The 19,925-nt window shown below is 46.4% G+C and overlaps 1 protein-coding gene across 4 annotated transcripts; it reads right to left on the reverse strand.

The window, feature by feature from the left end:
* Positions 1 to 9,488: 9,488 nt before the first annotated feature.
* tmem74b (transmembrane protein 74B) lies at positions 9,489 to 19,907 on the reverse strand. 4 transcript variants are annotated; one of them, XM_061041826.1, is made up of 8 exons: positions 19,859 to 19,907; positions 19,637 to 19,726; positions 18,574 to 18,693; positions 13,724 to 16,188; positions 12,576 to 12,634; positions 11,838 to 12,116; positions 9,881 to 11,557; positions 9,489 to 9,704 (listed from the first exon to the last, which is right to left on the reverse strand). In XM_061041826.1, exons 6-7 carry the CDS (start codon positions 12,060 to 12,062, stop codon positions 10,934 to 10,936), a joined length of 849 nt encoding a protein of 282 aa, XP_060897809.1. In that variant the 5' UTR covers positions 12,063 to 12,116; positions 12,576 to 12,634; positions 13,724 to 16,188; positions 18,574 to 18,693; positions 19,637 to 19,726; positions 19,859 to 19,907; the 3' UTR covers positions 9,489 to 9,704; positions 9,881 to 10,933. The 4 variants fall into 4 exon arrangements, with proteins under 4 accessions (XP_060897809.1, XP_060897807.1, XP_060897808.1 ...); XM_061041824.1 differs by having other exon boundaries at positions 12,576 to 12,673; XM_061041825.1 differs by lacking the exon at positions 12,576 to 12,634.
* Between the last annotated feature and the right edge of the window lie 18 nt (positions 19,908 to 19,925).

The raw sequence follows: 19,925 nt of genomic DNA on the forward strand, positions 1-19,925 counted from the left end.
TCAGCGTTGAGTTTCTGTTCGTCTCTCTGTGTTTATATTGTCTGTTTGCAGCATGCCGCTCCTGAACGCTGAGGTCAGACTACGATATTTTAGTCGGTAACGATGGTCAGTAGGTCAGATTAGATCACAGAGGCAGAACAAACATTGTTTGTAAACATTCAAACTGGGCCCCTCCTCCTGGGCTCATCACCCCCAGAAGCTCCTCCTCCTCTCCTCTCTCTCTCTCCTCTTCCTCCTCCTTCTCTCTTCCTCTTCTCCTCTCCTCCTCTTCCTCCTCCTACTCTCCCTCCTCTCCTCTTCCTCTCTCTCTCCCTCCTCCTCTCCTCTTCCTCTCCTCTCCTCCTTCTCTCTTCCTCCTCTCCTCTTCCTCATCTCTCTCCTCCTTTCCTCTTCCTCCTCCTCCTCTCTCCTCTCCTCCTCCTCTTCCTCCTCCTACTCTCTCTCCTCCTCCTCATCTCTCTTTCCTCTCATCTCCTCCTCTTCCTCCTCTCCTCTTCCTCTCCTCTCTCTCCTCCTCCTCTCTTCCTCCTCTCCTCTCTCTCCTCCTCCTCTCCTCTTCCTCATCTCTCTCCTCCTCCTTTCCTCTTCCTCATCTCTCTTTCCTCTCATCTCCTCCTCCTCTGCTGGAGTCCTAGTGCTTTAGAAAGTCCGAGTTCGTTAACTGAGCACACTTTCTCACAAAATCTGTGAACTGTCCCTTTAAATGAAGGATCCTCCCCCAGTATGAGAGAGAGAGCTGCTGTGCATTAGTAATACGTGTGTTTGTGTGTGTGTCCTCATTGTCATTCAGATCACTGAGCGTGGAGGAGATTCTGTTTCAGTCACTTCTCCTTTTTTTCCTCATCTCTTCTCCTTCCATTCTTAGTGTTCCCTCCTCTCTCTCTCCTCCTCTATCTCCATCTTTCTCTTTCTTCCTGTTTCTTTATTTTTCTCTCCATCGTCTTTGTTCTCCTCTCTTGATTTTTCCTCTTCCATCTCTCCCGCCTCTCTCCTCACATCTTTGTTCCCCTCCATCTTTCTTCATCATCTCCGTTTCCTCTATTTTCCCTTAATCCTCCCCTCCTTCATCCTGGTTCCTCCTTTAGTCTCCATCTTTCCCCGTTCACCTTCTTTCCTTCACCACCCTTCTACTTTCCTTTGTCTCCTCTCTGCAGCTCTTTATACTCCACCCTGATTGGCTCAGGTGAGTTCAATCACCTCCTGCAGCCGGAAGGGAGAGAGAGCCGTACCTATTCATCCGGTCTCATTTCCTGTTGTTGGGTTCTTATGACAGGTCCATTAATGTTCCTGTGATGATGATCTCTTCACGTCTGGTGCAGGCAGAATGAATGTCAATGAACACTCAGAGGAGACGCACAGAGAGAGCCCTGCAGTCATTCAGACTGCTGTGAAAAGTAATTTCAAAGTCACACAAACACACACACACACACAGAGACACACATAGAGACACACACACACACACACAGAGACACACACTCACACACACACAGAGACACACACTCACACACACACAGAGACACACATAGAGACACACACACACACACACACACACAGAGACACACACACACCTCAATAGCTCCGGGTCTCAGGTGAAGGTAATACATCTCTGGTTGTCTCTCTGCGGAGGAGACGGGTGACGTATGAGACTCTGCAGGGAGGACGAGTTTGAGGTCAGATGAATTACAATGAAGTGTAAAATCCTGCAGTTCCTGGAGTGTTCACTAGAGGCCGGCTGCTGAAGCACAGGAAGTCACATACACACCCATTCTAAAAAGCCTGTTTTTACAGCAGAGATTAACATGTTTACAGCCTGGTTAAAAAAAAACAAATAGGTCTGATCAGCTCATGTCTCGATCGACACACACTGTACGGGGGGTGAATGTTTTGGTGACTCATCAGTTTTGATTTGATGAAGGATAAGAGTTATTCACAATAAGGCGTGTAGCTGACATGATTGACAGGTGGGCGCGGTGTAACGGTTTGTTTGTCAGGAGGCTTAAAACCCGCCTCAGCTCCAGCTCTCAGCCTGTCGTTAGGTTGACTGAAAGTTAGACTGAGACAGCGTTTCCAGCATGGAGACCGCCATCGATGGGACTCCAGCGCCCCCTGCAGGAACAGACGGGTGACGTCACTCAGGCTTCAAACATTCATATTTACAAGCCTTGAATCAGGCCACGCCCCCCCCCCCAATCGATATGGGGGATAAATCTGACCATCGTGTTTTGTGTCGTCAGCTTGAGATGTAAAGAAATGGAAATCAGCCAACTCTTTTAAAAACAGCAAAGAGAAGTTTATTGTTTCACGTAAACAAAACGAGAGTTAAAAACAGTTTACAGCTCTCAGTATTTACAGGAAGAAGGCGTCAAAACGTCGACATGCAGACATGAACCTTCAGGACGACAGACTGCAGCACACGAGCTGCTCCTGCTTCATCACACGGACATGAAATCCACACGATCGAACATCTGAGGACGTTTACAATCCTTACATTCATCTCTAACTGGAGTCAGAGGGCGGGGCTTAAAATGTGACCAAACACTTCTGGAGATGAAGAGAGAGACTGTGCCGAGTTTAAATCACACCTCTGATTGTTCTGTTGCTCCTCTCTCTTCGTTAAACTGGACCTTTAATAATCAGGAATATTTGGACAATAAAGATGAGAGTAAACGTTAAAACCCGGCTCAGATTCTTCCCCTGTTTAGATCAGGATGTTAGCTTCTTTAATCTGGAAATATTTAAAGGCGTATGTTCGATTTCTCTCCGAGTGTCTTTGAAAACATCCAGACGTTTGATTTCACTCTGATTTCCCCGGATCACAATGACATCTCTGTGATTTTCTTGAAATCTCAACGTATTTATCTCAGTATATCGTCGCTAACGCTAACAAGTCGATTTTTCACGATCTTAAGAAAACGACTGAAATGAACTCATTATCAGAGGACAGAGCGATTAAACCCGACATTACAAGATAAATATGATAGAAGAAAGTCGTCATCGCCGGACAACAGAGTGAAATAAATGTTTGTCCTCTTTGAAGAAAGAGCAGACGAGCTGTTTCTCCATTAAGTTAAATGTTAAAGGTCACATATTTAAAGTCCTCTTCCCCATGTTCCTCTAACTCTAATATGTGTCTCTAGTCCGTCTACAAACCCCCCAATGATGAGAAAAGTCCATCCTCTCCGTCTTTTCCCTGCTCCACTTTTCAGAGAATGTGTGCTCAAACAGGCTGTTTGGAGATTTTCCCTTCATGACATCACAAAGGGCAGTAACCCCTCCCCCAGGTGGGTGACACTCCCACAGCTAGGTGTTTGTTCTGCCTTTTGAGTCTGCCTTCTCACCATAAACAATAGGACATGGAGCGAGAAAGCCAGAGTACACCCAAGCCCTTCCAGAGAGGGGGCGTGGTCAGACACAGCTCATTTACATATTTAAAGGTTCAGACACAGAAACAGTCTGTTCTGAGCAGGGCTGAAATAAAGGGGTTCATAGACATGATCAAATACAGGATCAGAGTGGATTTAGAACAAGACACTTCACACGCATGTTTTGAGGAGCTCTGACACTGAAGAGGAGGAGAATATGTGACCTTTAACCTTTAGTAGATGTTAATGAATCAAAACACTGAGCCGAGCTTTAGCAGAGTCTCCGTCCTCTTTATAACACTTCACATGAACCCTGATGTCCCTCAGGTTAAAGAGATATTACAGTAAATAACATTCTTATATTTCTCTGCGTGTAAACACATAAAACCATCTTTATAAACATTTCCATCACAGCCTCACTCAAATATAAATTATAATATTTCCCTTTAATGTCCATTCTGTGCTTCTCGTCACATATCAACAAAGATCTTTTATTCACAAACAGATGAACCACCTCTTCATTATTTATACACTTCAGACTCGTCTATATCTTTAAGTGATATTTCACCTGGATGCAAAGATCTCTACCAACGTTTACTCAAAGCTCTGCAGAGCTGTTCAAACCCTCAAAGATTTTTTCTGTTTGGTCCGTCTCCATTTTGGACGCCCCTCGGTTTGCCAGATATGAGAGCAGTTATCAGGTCAAACCAACAGGTGTTGCAGCGATGGAAGCGGGCAAGAGAACTGGTTCAGATAGAAGTGATTGTACCCGACCTAAAAAGCCTCTGCATGTTTCTAATAAGCTCCACGAGCAGAAACGTGCTCAAACTAGGATCAATATTGGAGATGCTTTTGAAAAATGGAGAGAGGTTAGAACACAGAAAGGTTTACAGACCGATGCAGAGCTGGCTAAACACTGAAGCTTCAGTGTCCACCACATGGCAACCTGCGTGAGTATGGACTCTAGAGAGGAGGGGGGGGACAGCTCTCTACTATGTTTAGAATTTAGACTGCAGTACCCGTTTTAAACACTAGGTGTCAGAGTTACATACTGCTCCTTTAATTAGTGTTTGAAACTATTTCACGTAAACAAAAGAGGTTGATGATATTTTTGGGCTTTTTCTGAGCGGAGAGAGTCAGAAACCGGGGGAGAGAAAGAGAGAGAGAGAGAGAGAGAGGCGATTAATATGCAGGAAAGGAGCCACGGGTCGGAGAAGCGCCCTCTTGTAGGACTAACCTCTACGCTACAGACGGCCATGAGTCGACAGTTTTTGACAGTTTTTGAGACGGCTGCTTCAAAATGTTCCATCCAAGTGAAATATGACTTTATCTGGATAAATACACATCTATAAACTCTACACGCTGATTCAGGATAAAACACATAAACAGGAGTGTTGCCTCGGCAACAGTGAGTGTGTAACAGGTTGAGTGATACTGTGTGACAGAGCTGCTCTAATACAGCGTTGATTCATACATTCATTAAGTCTCAAAGTTAAATGCTACGGCTGTGTGTGACTGTGTGCATGTTGTTCAATCTGTAAATAAGGTTTGAATTGAGTGCAGGTGAGGCTTTCAGGTGTGAACAGCTGTTTTTCAGGTGTGAACAGCTGTTTTTCAGGTGTTTTTCAGGTGTGATCTGGAGCAGGATCCTCTGGAGTGTGAGTCTCTCTGCAGCAGCAGGATGATTGTGATTAATGAGGCTGATCTCAGGTCAGGACCTGGACTCTGCTGACGTGTCCTTCAGGTAAACTCCTGATCTCAAACAGCTGCTGGAGCAGTGAGCTGCAGCTTTGACCTCTGACCCCTGACCCCTAACAGTGGAGCATAGAGCGGTTCATCTGCAGAGGACGCATTAAAGGTGAAACTTAAAGATGTCTCTGATCATGCAGCTCTGACGGGTTTCTCGTTACTCGTTTTTTAAGCAACCTACTTCTCCTGCATCCCTGCAGCTGGGGGAGGCTAACATACTGCAGGGGGGGCGGGGGCATGTGAAGGAGGTTGGGGGGGGCAGGTGCAGGAGGGGAAGATGACAAACTGCCTTTTGGATTCTTCATAAGTCGTGTTTTACAAAGTGATTCCCTCTAATCAGAGGTGTTGTTTAGTTTGTCTGCTTCCTCGTCACTCAGATAAACTTCGTTCAGGTGTGACTTCAAGCGCCACCTTCAGTAAATCAGGTCAACAATAACAAAGAACATTGGTCCCACATTTCTCCTTCACACGTCATGTTTCAGTCTTGGGGGTTTGTGTGTCCTCTGAAGGACTTTAATGACATCTGAGAGCGGCTCGTCCAGCCCTCCTCGGTATAAATAGAAGATTCCTATTGAAACAGAGTCATCGCGCCACAGACAGAATAAAGATCGATTTTCTGAGTCTGTGGTCGAGCAGCTCGAGTTCCTTCATGACATTCCAACACTCCTCTCCATCTGCAGTGTGCAGTGAAGCGTGTTTCAGTTTGGTTTAAAGGCTCGTGTATTTATGAGTCCACTCCTGGCAGCGTGAACGTACTTCCTGTTTCATTAGTTCTGATTTAGAGAAATGTGACGACTCAACATTTGGGCTTCCCACCCTAAGCGTGACATCACAGCAACATGGCCGCTGTGGGAATATATTCAAGTAACAACACACGCCCAAAATATGAATATAACACGTGTGCTAAAATCATAACCTGTTTTAACAAAGACGAGCGGGACTGAAACAGTCGGGTGAAATAGAAAGGGCACTCTGACCGGACCTCAGACCAGGCTCTTTCTAGACCTCAGACCTGGCTCTATCTAGACCTCAGACCGGGCTCTTTCTAGACCTCAGACCGGGCTCTCTCTAGACCTCAGACCGGGCTCTCTCTAGACCTCAGACCAGGCTCTTTCTAGACCTCAGACCTAGCTCTCTCTAGACCTCAGACCAGGCTCTCTCTAGACCTCAGACCAGGCTCTCTCTAGACCTCAGACCAGGCTCTTTCTAGACCTCAGACCTAGCTCTCTCTAGACCTCAGACCGAGCTCTCTCTAGACCTCAGACCGGGCTCTCTCTAGACCTCAGACCAGGCTCTTTCTAGACCTCAGACCAGGCTCTCTCTAGACCTCAGACCAGGCTCTCTCTAGACCTCAGACCGAGCTCTCTCTAGACCTCAGACCAGGCTCTCTCTAGACCTCAGACCGAGCTCTCTCTAGACCTCAGACCGGGCTCTCTCTAGACCTCAGACCATCAGACCAGGCCTCCCTCATGCAGAGTCCCTCCCTGACTGTCCCCTCCTCCTGCAGGATGAGAACTCTGTTTACGTCTTATTTCTGTGACCTCACGGCGCTGTGCGACCTCTCAGGTGAACGCCGTCTCTCTCTGCATCAGTCTGTGCTCTCTGCAGCTCTCTGAGGTTCTTTTAAAGACACAGCGTCTGAGGCTCGTTCGGGTTCACTGCTCGTTCACGTCACTTCGGATTTGCTGAGTCAGAAAAACGCAAATGTGTGTCAGAGCAGGTAGCGCCGCAGCCGAGCGCCGAGGGCAGAAACACAGAGGTCACGTGATCACACAGAACGACTGATTTATTCATGAGACTAAACGTGGTTCAGTTTACGAGGAGGAGAAAAGGTTTGTGTTTGTGAGGAGAGTTTTTTCTGTCCTGAAGAACGCCTCAGTGGAGATGAGAAACACAACAAAGATATCCTGCTGCTCCAGAGATCACAAACACACCGACAGCTGATCACCCAGTGACCTCAAAGTCAAATCCTTTGGGCTGAAATCAAAACGTTTCTCAGATTTCTGCAGAACATTTCAGGGAAGTTTGATGTGCTCACGTTGTGAATGAGATTCTTTTCAGAGTAAAGTAACTAAAAATGGACTGTTTGTTAAAGCAGTTTGATCACTGATTCAGAACTTTGAAGACTCTATTTACATTTTGAACAATATAAATCATTTGACAGTCCTTATTTTAATTAATTAAATGGTTTCCCCGTTCTGAACTTGTTCTCACATTTTAGAGAAAAAATGAAATCAAACATTTAAAAAAACGCAGTCAATCTATTTGTGATCCGTGACCACTTCCTGTTTCTGTGGTAACCTTCCATCTGCCAGAAGGTTCTTACTGTATTTCAAAATAAAAGCAGGGTTGTATCCAAACAGGAAGTTATGAATACTCAGGGAAGATAATACTGATAACATTTCAAAATAAAAGCATGACAAAAAACGTTTCCAAATACAAACTAATGGAATTTATGTTAACGCTCCACAGACGGAGCTCGACCTCGTCTGTTTTCTCAGCGCGACTAAATAAAAAAAACACGTTGAATAAAAAAAGGTGTTTCCTGTTTTGCATACCTGCGCTGCGTATTTGGTTTGTGAGCTTCTGCTGGTCGTTTACATCCGACACGTCGACACCGAATATTTACAGAATATTTTACTGACCAATAAAAACTAGTTTTTAGAAACAGCTCGAGAGCTCGATGTCCTCACAAGTACAGAGGCACCAACTGTGTGTGTGTGTGTGTGTGTGTGTGTGTGTGTGTGTGTGTGCATGTGTGTGTGTTTAGTACAGTGTGTGTGTGTGTAGTACAGTGTGTGTGTGTGTGTGTGTGTGTGTGTGTGTCTGTGTGTGTGTGTGTGTGTGTGCGCATGTGTGTGTGTTTAGTACAGTGTGTGTGTGTGTAGTACAGTGTGTGTGTGTGTGTGTGTGTGTGTCTGTGTGTGTGTGTGTGTGTGTGTGTCTGTGTGTGTGTAGTACAGTGTGTTTGTGTGTGTGTGTGTGTGTGTGTGTAGTACAGTGTGTGTGTGTGTGTGTGTGTGTGTGTGTGTTTGTGTGTGTGTGTGTGTGTGTGTGTGCATGTGTGTGTGTTTAGTACAGTGTGTGTAGTACAGTGTGTGTGTGTGTGTTTAGTACAGTGTGTGTGTGTAGTACTGTGTGTGTGTGTGTAGTACAGTGTGTGTGTGTGTGTGTGTAGTACTGTGTGTGTGTGTGTGTAGTACTGTGTGTGTGTGTGTGTGTGTGTAGTACAGTGTGTGTGTGTAGTACTGTGTTTGTGTGTGTGTGTGTGTGTGTGTGTGTAGTACAGTGTGTGTGTGTAGTACTGTGTGTGTGTGTGTGTGTAGTACAGTGTGTGTGTGTGTAGTACTGTGTGTGTGTGTGTGTGTAGTACTGTGTGTGTGTGTGTAGTACTGTGTGTGTGTGTGTGTGTAGTACTGTGTGTGTGTGTGTGTAGTACTGTGTGTGTGTGTGCGTAGTACTGTGTGTGTGTGTGTGTAGTACTGTGTGTGTGTGTAGTACTGTGTGTGTAGTACTGTGTGTGTGTGTGTGTGTAGTACTGTGTGTGTGTGTGTGTAGTACTGTGTGTGTGTGTAGTACAGTGTGTGTGTGTAGTACTGTGTGTGTGTAGTACTGTGTGTGTGTGTAGTACTGTGTGTGTGTGTGTGTGTGTGTAGTACTGTGTGTGTGTGTGTGTAGTACTGTGTGTGTGTGTGTGTGTGTGTAGTACTGTGTGTGTGTGTGTGTGTGTGTAGTACTGAGTGTGTGTGTGTGTGTGTGTGTAGTACTGTGTGTGTGTGTAGTACTGTGTGTGTGTGTGTGTGTAGTACTGAGTGTGTGTGTGTGTAGTACTGTGTGTGTGTGTGTGTGTGTGTGTAGTACTGTGTGTGTGTGTGTGTGTGTGTGTGTAGTACTGTGTGTGTGTGTTTACTCATTAAGGCATAATAAGACATTAATAACGTGTTTACATATCATACACAGGAGGGGGCGCTGTGCCACATTAAAGGTTAATTCATCATAAAACATCTTTGTGTTCGTCAGAAATCAGACTTCACGTCTTTATGACTGAGAGAAACATTTCTCATCATGTGTGACATTTACAGCCCGCAGCAGTCGAAGCTGTCTGACAACTCAGAAACTTACATCGAAATAAACGGCAATTTAGATTCTCTTAACTCTTTTCTTTTGTTCGAGCGACTTCCTCTCTCAGGAGAGTTGGAGAGGAAACGACAGCGGAGGATTTGTGCAGCAGCTCGAGATGAGGACTCACATCATCAGATCAGCTACTGATGCAAAGCATTCTGGGTAATCTGTGACAGCATGTTGGAGTGCTGCTGTGATCTGAACAATCAGTTTGAAATTTTTTTAAATCAAATATTAAAGCTGCAGTACGCAATGTTTGACCACAAGGGGGCTCCAAAAACACCCTGCACCTCGTGGTGGTGTGTTCAGCACCATTAAGTAAAACCTTTTGTGGTCGCACGCTAATATTAATCTGAGGCCGTGCATCAGACGAAGACTTCTCAAGCTAATGTTTTTGTTAGGGGAGGTACACACCGAGCCCACCGTCAGGGGGCGGGGCCTGTCAGGGCTGGTCAGAGAGAGTCGACGGTTCTGTTGGGTTTGGTGTGAACGGCAGAGTCGGACGCTTTTCGGGCCGATTCAATGCGTGGAATTTGGGACAACAGATCGGGGACAGAAATCCCTCTGCTTGGCTCTCAGCCAGCGAATTTGGACACGCGAAGAGAAACGAAGGAAAAACAAAAACGACAAGTCAAGACGGCACGCACAGAAGTCCCTTCTCATCATCTTCGCGTCAGTAAGTCGAGGAAGAATTATGAACGAGTGTTCAAACTCCGCTGTTTGTGTATCCTCGAGTTCTCGCCTCTCCCGCACTAACCAATCAGCAACGAGCTGTTTGGCGTTTGAACTGTGTTCGACTTTTGGCTCGACAGCGGCGGGACAGAAGAGGACGCAGCAGTCGGTTTTCGTCGCACTTCGCTCGTGGTCGTCAGTTTGGTGTGCACCAGCCTCTAGGGTAAAATAACGTAGATATCAAAGTAAATGTTAAAATGAACTTTGAAATCAAACGTCAGTCATCGTTTTGTAGATCGAAGACGTTTTTATTTCACGAGACGAAGTCTTGGACGCTCAGAAGAAACCGAAACAAAGAGCTGAAAGACGCTAAAAAGCTTCTTTTTAAAAACGTGTTGTTTCTGTTTTTTATTGCACAGATCGGATCGCAGAAACTGAAAGTCCATTTCTCTCAAGAAGGTTTAACCGTGTTTGTATTTTCTGATGCTGTAGCTCGTAAACGTCACACCGGAGTGAAATATCTCGTTCTGAATGTTTATCCGTGTGAGCGACCAGCACACGTCAACGTTTCTCTGTGTCGATGTCCCGATAAAGACGCTTTCCAGACTTATTCACAGCAGCAGGTGGAGTATGTCATCACGTTAATCTAACAGCTACGTAAGAAGCGTGACAGATCATTTCAACATTTGACTTCATAAATAAAGTTTTTTCTGCAGCAGCGTGCAGCGCCCGTCGCACACGATGTGCTTTAACACTTTCATAATATATTCAAACTGTGATATAGTGTTTATCTCATTAGTGTGCTCTGTTCCCACGCTGCCACATTCTTACCTCTCTTCTTCTTCCGCTGCTGCCTCTTTAAGTCAGTCTGTGATTGGTCAGAATAAATATCCTCACACTCGCTCCAGCAGACTTGTGCTCGACACGTGCTCCTCCAGTCGGCACAAACGGGGGACCTGCATCGCTTTGCGTCCCCCATTGTTACAGCTTGCTCAGAGGGACGACTGCAGAGTGAAAGTAGAGGACGCTTAGATGACTCCGTGTGCAGCATTTAAAGAAGAAGAAGAAGAAGAAGCAGCAGGAGGAGGAGGGTTCCTGCTCGGTCCGGCCTGGGTTTGATTCCTTGTCTCTGAGTGTTCAACCTGAAACTGCCCCCCGCCCTCCCCGCCCTCCCCGCCCTCCCTTCCCTCGTCCTCCCCCGTCGCCAGCTGCTTCATCCTCAGGTTGATGGAGCCATAAGTCCTCTTGGGTCGGACGAACGCCGCCCTGCGTCGGTACATCTCGCCCCTGCAGATGGACACCATGAGCAGCACGGACAGGAACATCCCGCCCAGCGTCAGCAGGCCCAGCCCCGCGATGATGCACTTGTCCAGGTGCGCGCCCAGCTGGGCGTAGTACATCTCCAGCTTCTCCATCTGACGCGCAGACACCGAGTTGGGGTCCACTTTGGCCTCTCGGGGGATGGTGTAGGCGATGACCACGAGGACAATCCCGCTCACCAGGAACACCAGGGCGAAGATGAAGCCATAGTCTGCAGAGTGATCGTCGGCGGGGTTATACTCGGTGAAGTCCTGACAGTCCTCCTGACCGCCGCCGCCACCGCCATCCTCCTCATCGTATGAGCGTGGAGAGAGCTCCTGACGCTGCTCCACCTGAGAAAAGAAAACTATTTTTTTTACACCTTCACCGTAACACCTGAAAATCAGACACACTGCGTCAACAGACAGAAGCAACGAGGCTCCACCCTCTTGTCCAGATTTCTGCAACAAGATGGTGGCAGCTTGATGTCAAACGTGAGGCTTCAAATCAATCGATCACAAACCCATTGGGGACGCCAGCTTCTTACAAACAGTCGGGCATCATAAAGAAATCTGAGATCGTGAAACCAAACCACTGACCTAAAATGTAAAATCATCGCTGTGTCTCGTTTACCTTGCTGTTCGCTGAAGTAGAAGGCGGACATCCTGCAGACACGGTCGCCCCCTGCTGGTAGTCGTACTCTTCGTCCTGCTGGTAGGAGGCGTTCTCGAACCCTCGGACTGAGCATCCCGCTGCGCTCGCTGTCCAGGAGGACGAGGGCGGAGTCGGAGACACGCCCCGCCCGCCTCCGCCGCCCCGCAGCTCTCTGAGCTCTACGGCGTTAAAAGACGACTCCATGGACGTCGGCTCGCTGTGCTCATGTCTTCACCATCGCTCCTGTCGGCATCATCGCTGACCACAGAAGAAGAGACGACAGGAAGTGTGAAACTTCATAAAACACACTCAACATTCCTCTCTGTTCACAAACGTGTTTAAATCTGTGAGTGGAGGTTATCCTTCCACCTGACAGGTGCGGCACATCAAGATGCTGATTGGACAGCAGGATTGTTGCACAGGTGCGCCCGAGGCCGGTCACAATAAACAGTTTTATCACACAGCACAAAGACACACATGACCACGACGCTTGTTTTTATAGTTTTTGGGTGATTTTTGCGTTTAAAGGATCGTACAGCTGGAGAGGAACAGGAGACGTGAGGAGGAGAGGGACGAGGTCATACATGGGGCGCGCGTCATAACCGCTAGGCTATTGGCCCAAGTTTTGAGGGAGCGTGCAATTGGCATGCTGACTGCAGCCATGTCCACAATCTGTTCACTCTGTTAGTGTTGATATTTAGGTCGAGTCCAGCTCACCTTGGTATTTACTTATTCCCACATTTTGCTCCTCTCATCTCGATGATCGCTGTCGCTTTCTGTTGAGCCCAATGAAAGATACAGTCAGATCCTAAATCCTAAACACACACACACACACAGTGCACTGTGCATCAAAACAGGTAAGAGGAGACAGGTGTCTGTATCTCCTCTCCAATAATTAAATACCTGCAGCCAATCCAGCGCTACCTTATCATTCTATTTAGCATGAAAGCATTCATTTAGCAGAGACTGACCTGTCAGTGTTCCTGTTTCAGGTGAACACCTCCTCACAGCTCCAGGTGTGATCTTCACTCATGCACATTAAGGACTCAGGTCTGTGTTCAAACAGCAGCCTCTGTGTGTGTGTGTGTGTGTGTGTGTGTGTGTGTGTGTGTGTGTGTGTGTGTGTGTGTGTGTGTGTGTGTGTGTGTGTGTGTGTTATCATCAAAGCCTGTTTACAGCTGTAGTTTTCATTACCTAAGCCTTAAATCTGTCCTGCTGTCACAGTTCATCTTCACCACGTCATCATGTTTGAGTTAGCCACTAATCAACCCGGAAACATCCCGTTTTTATCTGCTTTTTAGAGCCTGTTTCTCTGCACGAGCTCCTGGCTGTGAGGCTGCACACTGACACAGTTTTTTATCCGAACATGACGCCTGATGGCCGGCAGAGAGTCTGAGAGACTGCCGGCCATCAGAACCGTGACCTTGTGATGCGCAAAACTGCCCAAACACGGAGCACAAGGCTGCCCCGTGAGTGTGTGTGTGTGTGTGTGTGTGTGTGTGTGTGTGTGTGTGTGTGTGTGTGTGTGTGTGTGTGTGTAAGCGAGATAATATCAGCCGGGACTGATAAGCAGCACACCGTCTGACATGTTATTCATTACCCGGACCAGACGGCTGATAACCCGGACTCAGACCGGAGGGATAACCCGGGTCAAACAGGATGATCTGTGGGTCATATTTAGGCTAAATACGCGCCTGTTTCTCCAGCGGAAAACACCGGGGAGGATGTAGTATCCAGGCAGGCAGCATCCACCCCTCCACCCCGCGAAATGACGAGTAAACACGGCCCCGATCAGCGTCGATAATCTGCGGGGTGATCGATGAGAGGAGGCAGGTGGAGGGATCGGAGGGACGACCGGGTCTTACCTGGAGAGGGAGCCGCGCGGCCGGGCAGGAGTCAGGAGGACATCCGGAGAGATGGAGGCTGCTGGAGGAGGATGAGGAGGATGAGGATGAGAGAGAGCGCGAGAGGGAGAGACTGAAACTGAGCATGCGCAGAAAGCATGGTTTCTGGTGCTGGTGTCAGTGGCGCGGGTGGTGATGGAGCTGATGGAGACACATCAGAGAGGTGAAGAAAATAAATAAATTAAGTTTATTTTAAACATCACCAATGACAATAATGAGATGATGTTTTCATTTTCTGGAAAGTAAAATGATTGAAAACATTTTTTAATTTAATTAAAGACAGACGGACAGAAACATTGTCTCCCCCCCCCCCCCCCCCCCTCCTCTCTATAGTCCATGCTCACTCAGGTTGCCATGTGGTGGACACTGAAGCTTCAGTGTTTAGCCAGCTCTGCATCGGTCTGTAAACCTTTCTGCGTTCTAACCTCTCTCCATTTTTCAAAAGCATCTCCAATATTGATCCTAGTTTGAGCACGTTTCTGCTCGTGGACCTTATTAGAAACATGCAGAGGCTTTTTAGGTCGGGTACAATCACTTCTATCTGAACCAGTTCTCTTTCTCTGAATGTTAATCGTTCGGGTGTTTGCAGTGTGTTTGCCCTTGTTGGCCGCTGCAGTAAGCCGATTCTTGGACTGTTTTAATGACCAAAGGACAGAGGAACTCACAACAGAAACCCTGAGGCAGAGATTGTGTCGTCAGGCAGTTTTCACTGACTTCCTCTCCCTCTGCTGCTCCTCTCTGAGCTCAGGAAACATCGTCCGTCTGTGAGATGACAACCCGCGTAAAATCATCAGCCCGTGAAAATGTAGAATAATCAGGCGTCACGGCGGCGGTGATCATTTTTCTTCAGCCTCTGGTAGATTATCTGCGCTCACCTTGTGCAGCCGTGAGGTCAGAGGAAACGTTTCAGAGGCTTTTCCCTCCTCACACAGGCGTCCTAAATACAGAGCCGGGCTAATTTTAGAGCTTTGTGTTACTGGAGGGAGAGAGGATCATGTGTTCAGGAGGATGTCAAGCTTTATGGGTTTCTTTTATTCCTCTCAGATACAGCAGCAGTCGACTACAAGTCTCTTTACATGAGAATATTAAACTGAAACGGAGACAAACCGACTGCAGGCAGATTTTAAAATGTAAAGGCATTAGTCATTGTGTCATGTATGAGAGAGAACGTTTTGTCTTTTTTGAACAACCAAAGGATGGAGCATTGGTACACGTCTTTATAAGAAAATACCACATGAACCGCCCAAACAGCAACCTCCGATGCTGAAGTGTAAAATCCTGCAGTTCCTCGAGTGTCCACTAGAGGCTGGCTGCAGAAGCACAGTAAGTCACATACACACCCATTCTAAAAAGCCTGTTTTTACAGCAGAGATGAACATGTTTACAGCCTGGTTAAAAAAAAACAAATAGGTCTGATCAGCTCATGTCTCGATCGACACACATTGTACGGGGGGTGAATGTTTTGGTGACTCATCAGTTTTGATTTGATGAAGGATAAGAGTTATTCACAATAAAGCGTGTAGCTGACATGATTGACAGGTGGGCGCGGTGTAACGGTTTGTTTGTCAGGAGGCTTAAAACCCGCCTCAGCTCCAGCTCTCAGCCTGTCGTTAGGTTGACTGAAAGTTAGACTGAGACAGCATTTCCAGCATGGAGACCGCCATCGATGGGACTCCAGCGCCCCCTGCAGGAACAGACGGGTGACGTCACTCAGGCTCCTACAGTCTTCGGATATAACACTCTTCATTGGTCGTCAGTTTACACGGGACTTTTGCAACACGTCTGCTGGGAAAGATCCCCACATGTGAAACAGATGTTGAGACTCCTCTTATAAATGATCAGCTGATATTCTCAGTCAACAGGAGACAGTTTCATTATTTCAAAAGAGTAAATATTTTTAATGACAGAAGATCATGTTCATGCTCTTTTTACAAGTGTTCATTTATGGAGGATTTGTTTGTGAGTGTAGAGTCTGAAGGTAGTGTGTTAAAGCAGGTTTTAATCATGTTTACAGTATATTCACTTCCGATGTCATTAAAGATGAAGTCAGCAGCTTCCTCCTTCAAAATAAAATACAGACTTCTCCTAAAATGAAGCTGCTCCATCGTCCCTTCTGGGCCTCCATACATGTGTGGTGGTGACTGTGTCTGCAGAGACCCTGACCTCTGACTGGATTTTACTGTTTTGCTTTGTTCTGGTTGACTCTGGACGTTTCTGGGCGGAGCCGGTGTGTTTCCTCCAGCCAATGAGAGCGCAGCAGGGGAGTTTAGGAGTGGATACAATTCAGGGATTGGACGCGATTCAAAACCAGAATATGACGAGTTATTAATATCGTGCTTTAAGAGCGGGCGTCTCTTCAGCTGATTAAACCGTTTTTACTCTGCAGGCTCAGACTTCTTCCTCCCTCTGCTGGTTTAGCTCTGCATCTGAAAAACAACAGAGCACAGTTAAAACCAGAAACACGTTTAGTGATGCAGACAGAGACCACATTCAAAATATTTATCTTTATATGAATGTTAATGTACGAACACAAAAGACACAAATAAGGAGAACAAAGCTGGAGAAACACACAGAGAAACATTGTTTGGAGGGATTCGGTTTGGTGCGCTTTGGGGCCCACTGAAGGTCTCTGAGTGCAACTGCACTGTTTTAAAGAAGACATATCATCCACCTTCTCCCCCTTTTCAAACAGTCCCCTGTGGTCTAAATGAAACATCTGTGCTGTGCTTTGGTCAAAATATAACATGAATCAAGCACCAGAGGAGGTTTGTGACCCTGTAAAAACCAGCTCTCTCAGAACGCTCCGTTTTGGTGTGTGTGTCTCTTTAAATGCAACGAGCTCCCCTCTGAGTTTTCCCAGTAGACATCACTCCTTCGCAAGCGAGAATAAAAATGTTTAAAAAGTTTTGTTCTAGGCTGGGGGTGGAGTCCATGGGTGGAGATACCAGGGGAGGGGAGGGGATTTTTTTAAACCAGAATCCCACTGTGACATCACAAGGAGAGCACATTTGAAACAGAGCATTTTTCTCTGTGTTGTAAGACTTATACAGACCACAAACAAAGGACTGGATGGGTTTATTTCACATTTTGTGGGTCAGTAGACACTCAGGTTACACAAATATATGTTCAAAAACACTGTACAAGTGGATTTTTCAGAATATGTCCCCTTTAAACACAGTGTACCGACATAACCAACTAGGCGTCAGGCTTGCAGCCCTCTGTAAAAGCCTTTCAAATATTGAATCCAGTCTGGCTTCTTGTCTGGTCAGGTCTTGTGTCCACATGGTGCCAGCTATGACTTGTACCCACATCCTCCTCGCTGTGATAGCAGGGCCGTCATTATCACTGAGCTCATCATCCAGACATAGTAGGAGGTCAAACATCCTCCGTTTGATGCTCATAGTGAAGGAAATGTAAAAGATCTCACAGAGCAGTGTCAGTCATACAGCGGCCGTCATCAACAGACTGTTGTCTGCCGCTCTCTATGTGGAGTTTGCTTGTTTGTTCTCTCCGTGCATGTGTGGGTTCTCTCCGGGTACTCCGGTTTCCTCCCACAGTCCAAAGACATGCTCGTTAGGTTAACTGCTGACTCTAAATTGTCTGTAGGTGTGAATGTGAGTGTGGCTGGTTGTTTGTCTATATGTCAGCCCTGTGATTGGCTGGTGACCAGACCAGTCCAGGAGCTGGGATCGGCACAGTAAAAGCGGTAAAGATAACGGATGGATGGAATGTCTACTATAATCTTTATTGGTGTTTTGTTAGTATCAGTGGCGTGAACAGAGATACAGTCTGCTCTCTCTTAAGTCCCTGACACACCCAGCAGACGGCAAAGAAATAGTGGCGACAAAGGTCGCCTGTGGCGTTGACAGGCGATGCCTTTTGTCTTGCCCCAAAAATTGGCACTTCAACACACCGCAAGACTAAAGCCGACGACCAACCACCACGTACATCCTGCGCACGCGTGAGAGGCAATAACTCTCCATGCCAGCAGGGGGCGGTAGTCTGTAATCGTCATTCCAAAAAGGGGAAACCAGAAGAGGACGAAGAAGAACGCGGATAAATAAACCGTTGTTGTGATACGAGAAGACCATGATACCTTTGATATGATTCCAGTAAAAGTAAAACATCTGACACCTGACAACAAAAATAGAAGTTCTTGATACCCAATATTGAGTAATTTTTTGTTTTTAGTTGACAACAAATGCAGACGAACTCCTGCAACTCGGGGACAACTCACCTAGGGTGATGGGCTTAGCAGGGGGGGGCAGGTGGTGGATAGGAAGGGGGTGGAGCTTGTGCAGCCATTGATGTACTTCCAGGTGTGACAAAGACAGTTGACAGCTTCAATACAAAAACAAAGAGAGAACATCACATCAACATATCTATGTCAGTGTTTGTTACAGTTAATATCCATGGACTGTATATTACTGTATATGTATTTACACAATGTATTTTTAGGGCTTTTTGTGCCTTTAATTGAGAGACAGTACAGTCGATAGATTCAGAAATCAGGGAGAGAGTGGGGAATGACATGCGGGAAAGGAGCCACAGGTGGGATTTGAACCTGGGCCTCCCGCTTGGAAGAGCAAGCTCCGCCTCCTCCATGTTAACAGATGGGATATGGGTCAAAGTATGAAATCAGAATTCTCAAACGTGGTTTCTGTCTTTATAGTTCTTATCACGCTGATTTATGTCACAGTGTTTGTTTTAATGAGGGTGTTTTGGCTTCATGTTTGTACAACGGGAGTAGACGGAGGTGCATCGACCATATGAATATACAGTCAATGATGAATGGGTCTGTTTGAACTCACCTGTTCCTTACAGGTACATTCACAGGTAGCTAAGGAGGCGAACACTATGACTGTTAGCGAAACAGCCAGCTGCAAGAAGTGGAACACAACCAGGACCCCGAAGAAACCCTCAACCAGACCCTGCAACACACACACACGCACGCACACGCAGGCACACATGACACGTTTTATTTGTGTTTCTTGCTGGCTTTTAAAATCTGTGCAGAGGGTGTTCTTGTTTCTTGTGTGACCTGATCTGATGCTAACTGCCCAGTAAGAGTTTAATGCCGGAATCGTGGGTGTAGTTTGCAGTGGGGTGGGGCCACAAGCAGTATTTGTATTCAGTGACCTTTTTTCAAATCCGCCTACTACAAAATACTATCCAATGTAGCATGCCGTATGTACTACATACTGCATTGGACAGTAGTCTGTAGACTGACCTCCAGATGTGGTTATTCTACACCAGGCCCGGCAAAGCTGGTTTTTAGTCTTGGAATGAGGAAGTAAACAACAGCCCAGCTGACGTCAAACGCCGCCACAGCGTAGCGTTCAATTACAGTCTGAAAAAAGCTGACGAGAGATTAATTTACATTTTCATGATTCAGAGAATCAACAAAGATAACTGGTGGTATCTTATATAAACAGAACGTGAAGGAGACTGGTCTGAGGCAGACTGAAGATTTCTCCAGAATCAGTACGACATCCAGGTATTTTTGTCACACGTGAGGATCTCACATTTGTTCTCATACTGCATTTTGGACCAATCAGGACGGACTACTAGGATAGTGGGAGGTTTTGAAAACCGCCTGTGTTCACTCTGCAGTGCAGTAAGGGGAACATTCAACCCTTTGAGTGTTTTGTGCATTTAATGGTGTCTTTTTGACACATTTGCAAAGTGGTGCCCATGAACCTGACAGGATCACACCTGGAGAATACGAACAGCTGAAGATCTGTATCTGCTTTATTAGATTTGCAATGATTATTGTGGTTCATGATTGTTAATCTATAACTGTGTTTTATACTTCTTCAGAGTCAATCATGTTTTACAAGTAATAAAAGTCATGTTTTATGTTTTTATACAAACCCATGTTCGTGAAGTGTCGACAGAGAGAAGGACGGCCGTTATAAATGAAGTTATAGCAGAAGATATGTTCAAGGACAAAGCAGTTTTCACCTAGAAGAGGACAAAGGACATGACAGAGGACAAAGGACATGACAGAGGACAGAAGACACGTCGTCCCACAACAACATGAAAACGTGAAAAAGTTCTGACAGAGTGGATTCTGGGAAATACAAAGTTACTCACCAGACGGATGCTGGAAGATTTCCAAGCAGCCACTGTGATGGAGCCGGTGTGGTGGATAAATTATTTT

Source organism: Labrus mixtus, chromosome 7 (genome assembly GCF_963584025.1).
Source record: "Labrus mixtus chromosome 7, fLabMix1.1, whole genome shotgun sequence".
Classification (NCBI taxonomy): Eukaryota; Metazoa; Chordata; class Actinopteri; order Labriformes; family Labridae; genus Labrus; species Labrus mixtus.

Coding starts and splice junctions, on each gene's coding strand:
- tmem74b (XM_061041825.1), bottom strand. CDS start 12,062: ATGGAGTCGTCTTTTAACGCCGTAGAGCTCAGAGAGCTGCGGGGCGGC. Junction 11,558..11,837: donor CTACTTCAGCGAACAGCAAG/GTAAACGAGACA, acceptor TTCTTTTCTCAG/GTGGAGCAGCGTCAGGAGCT.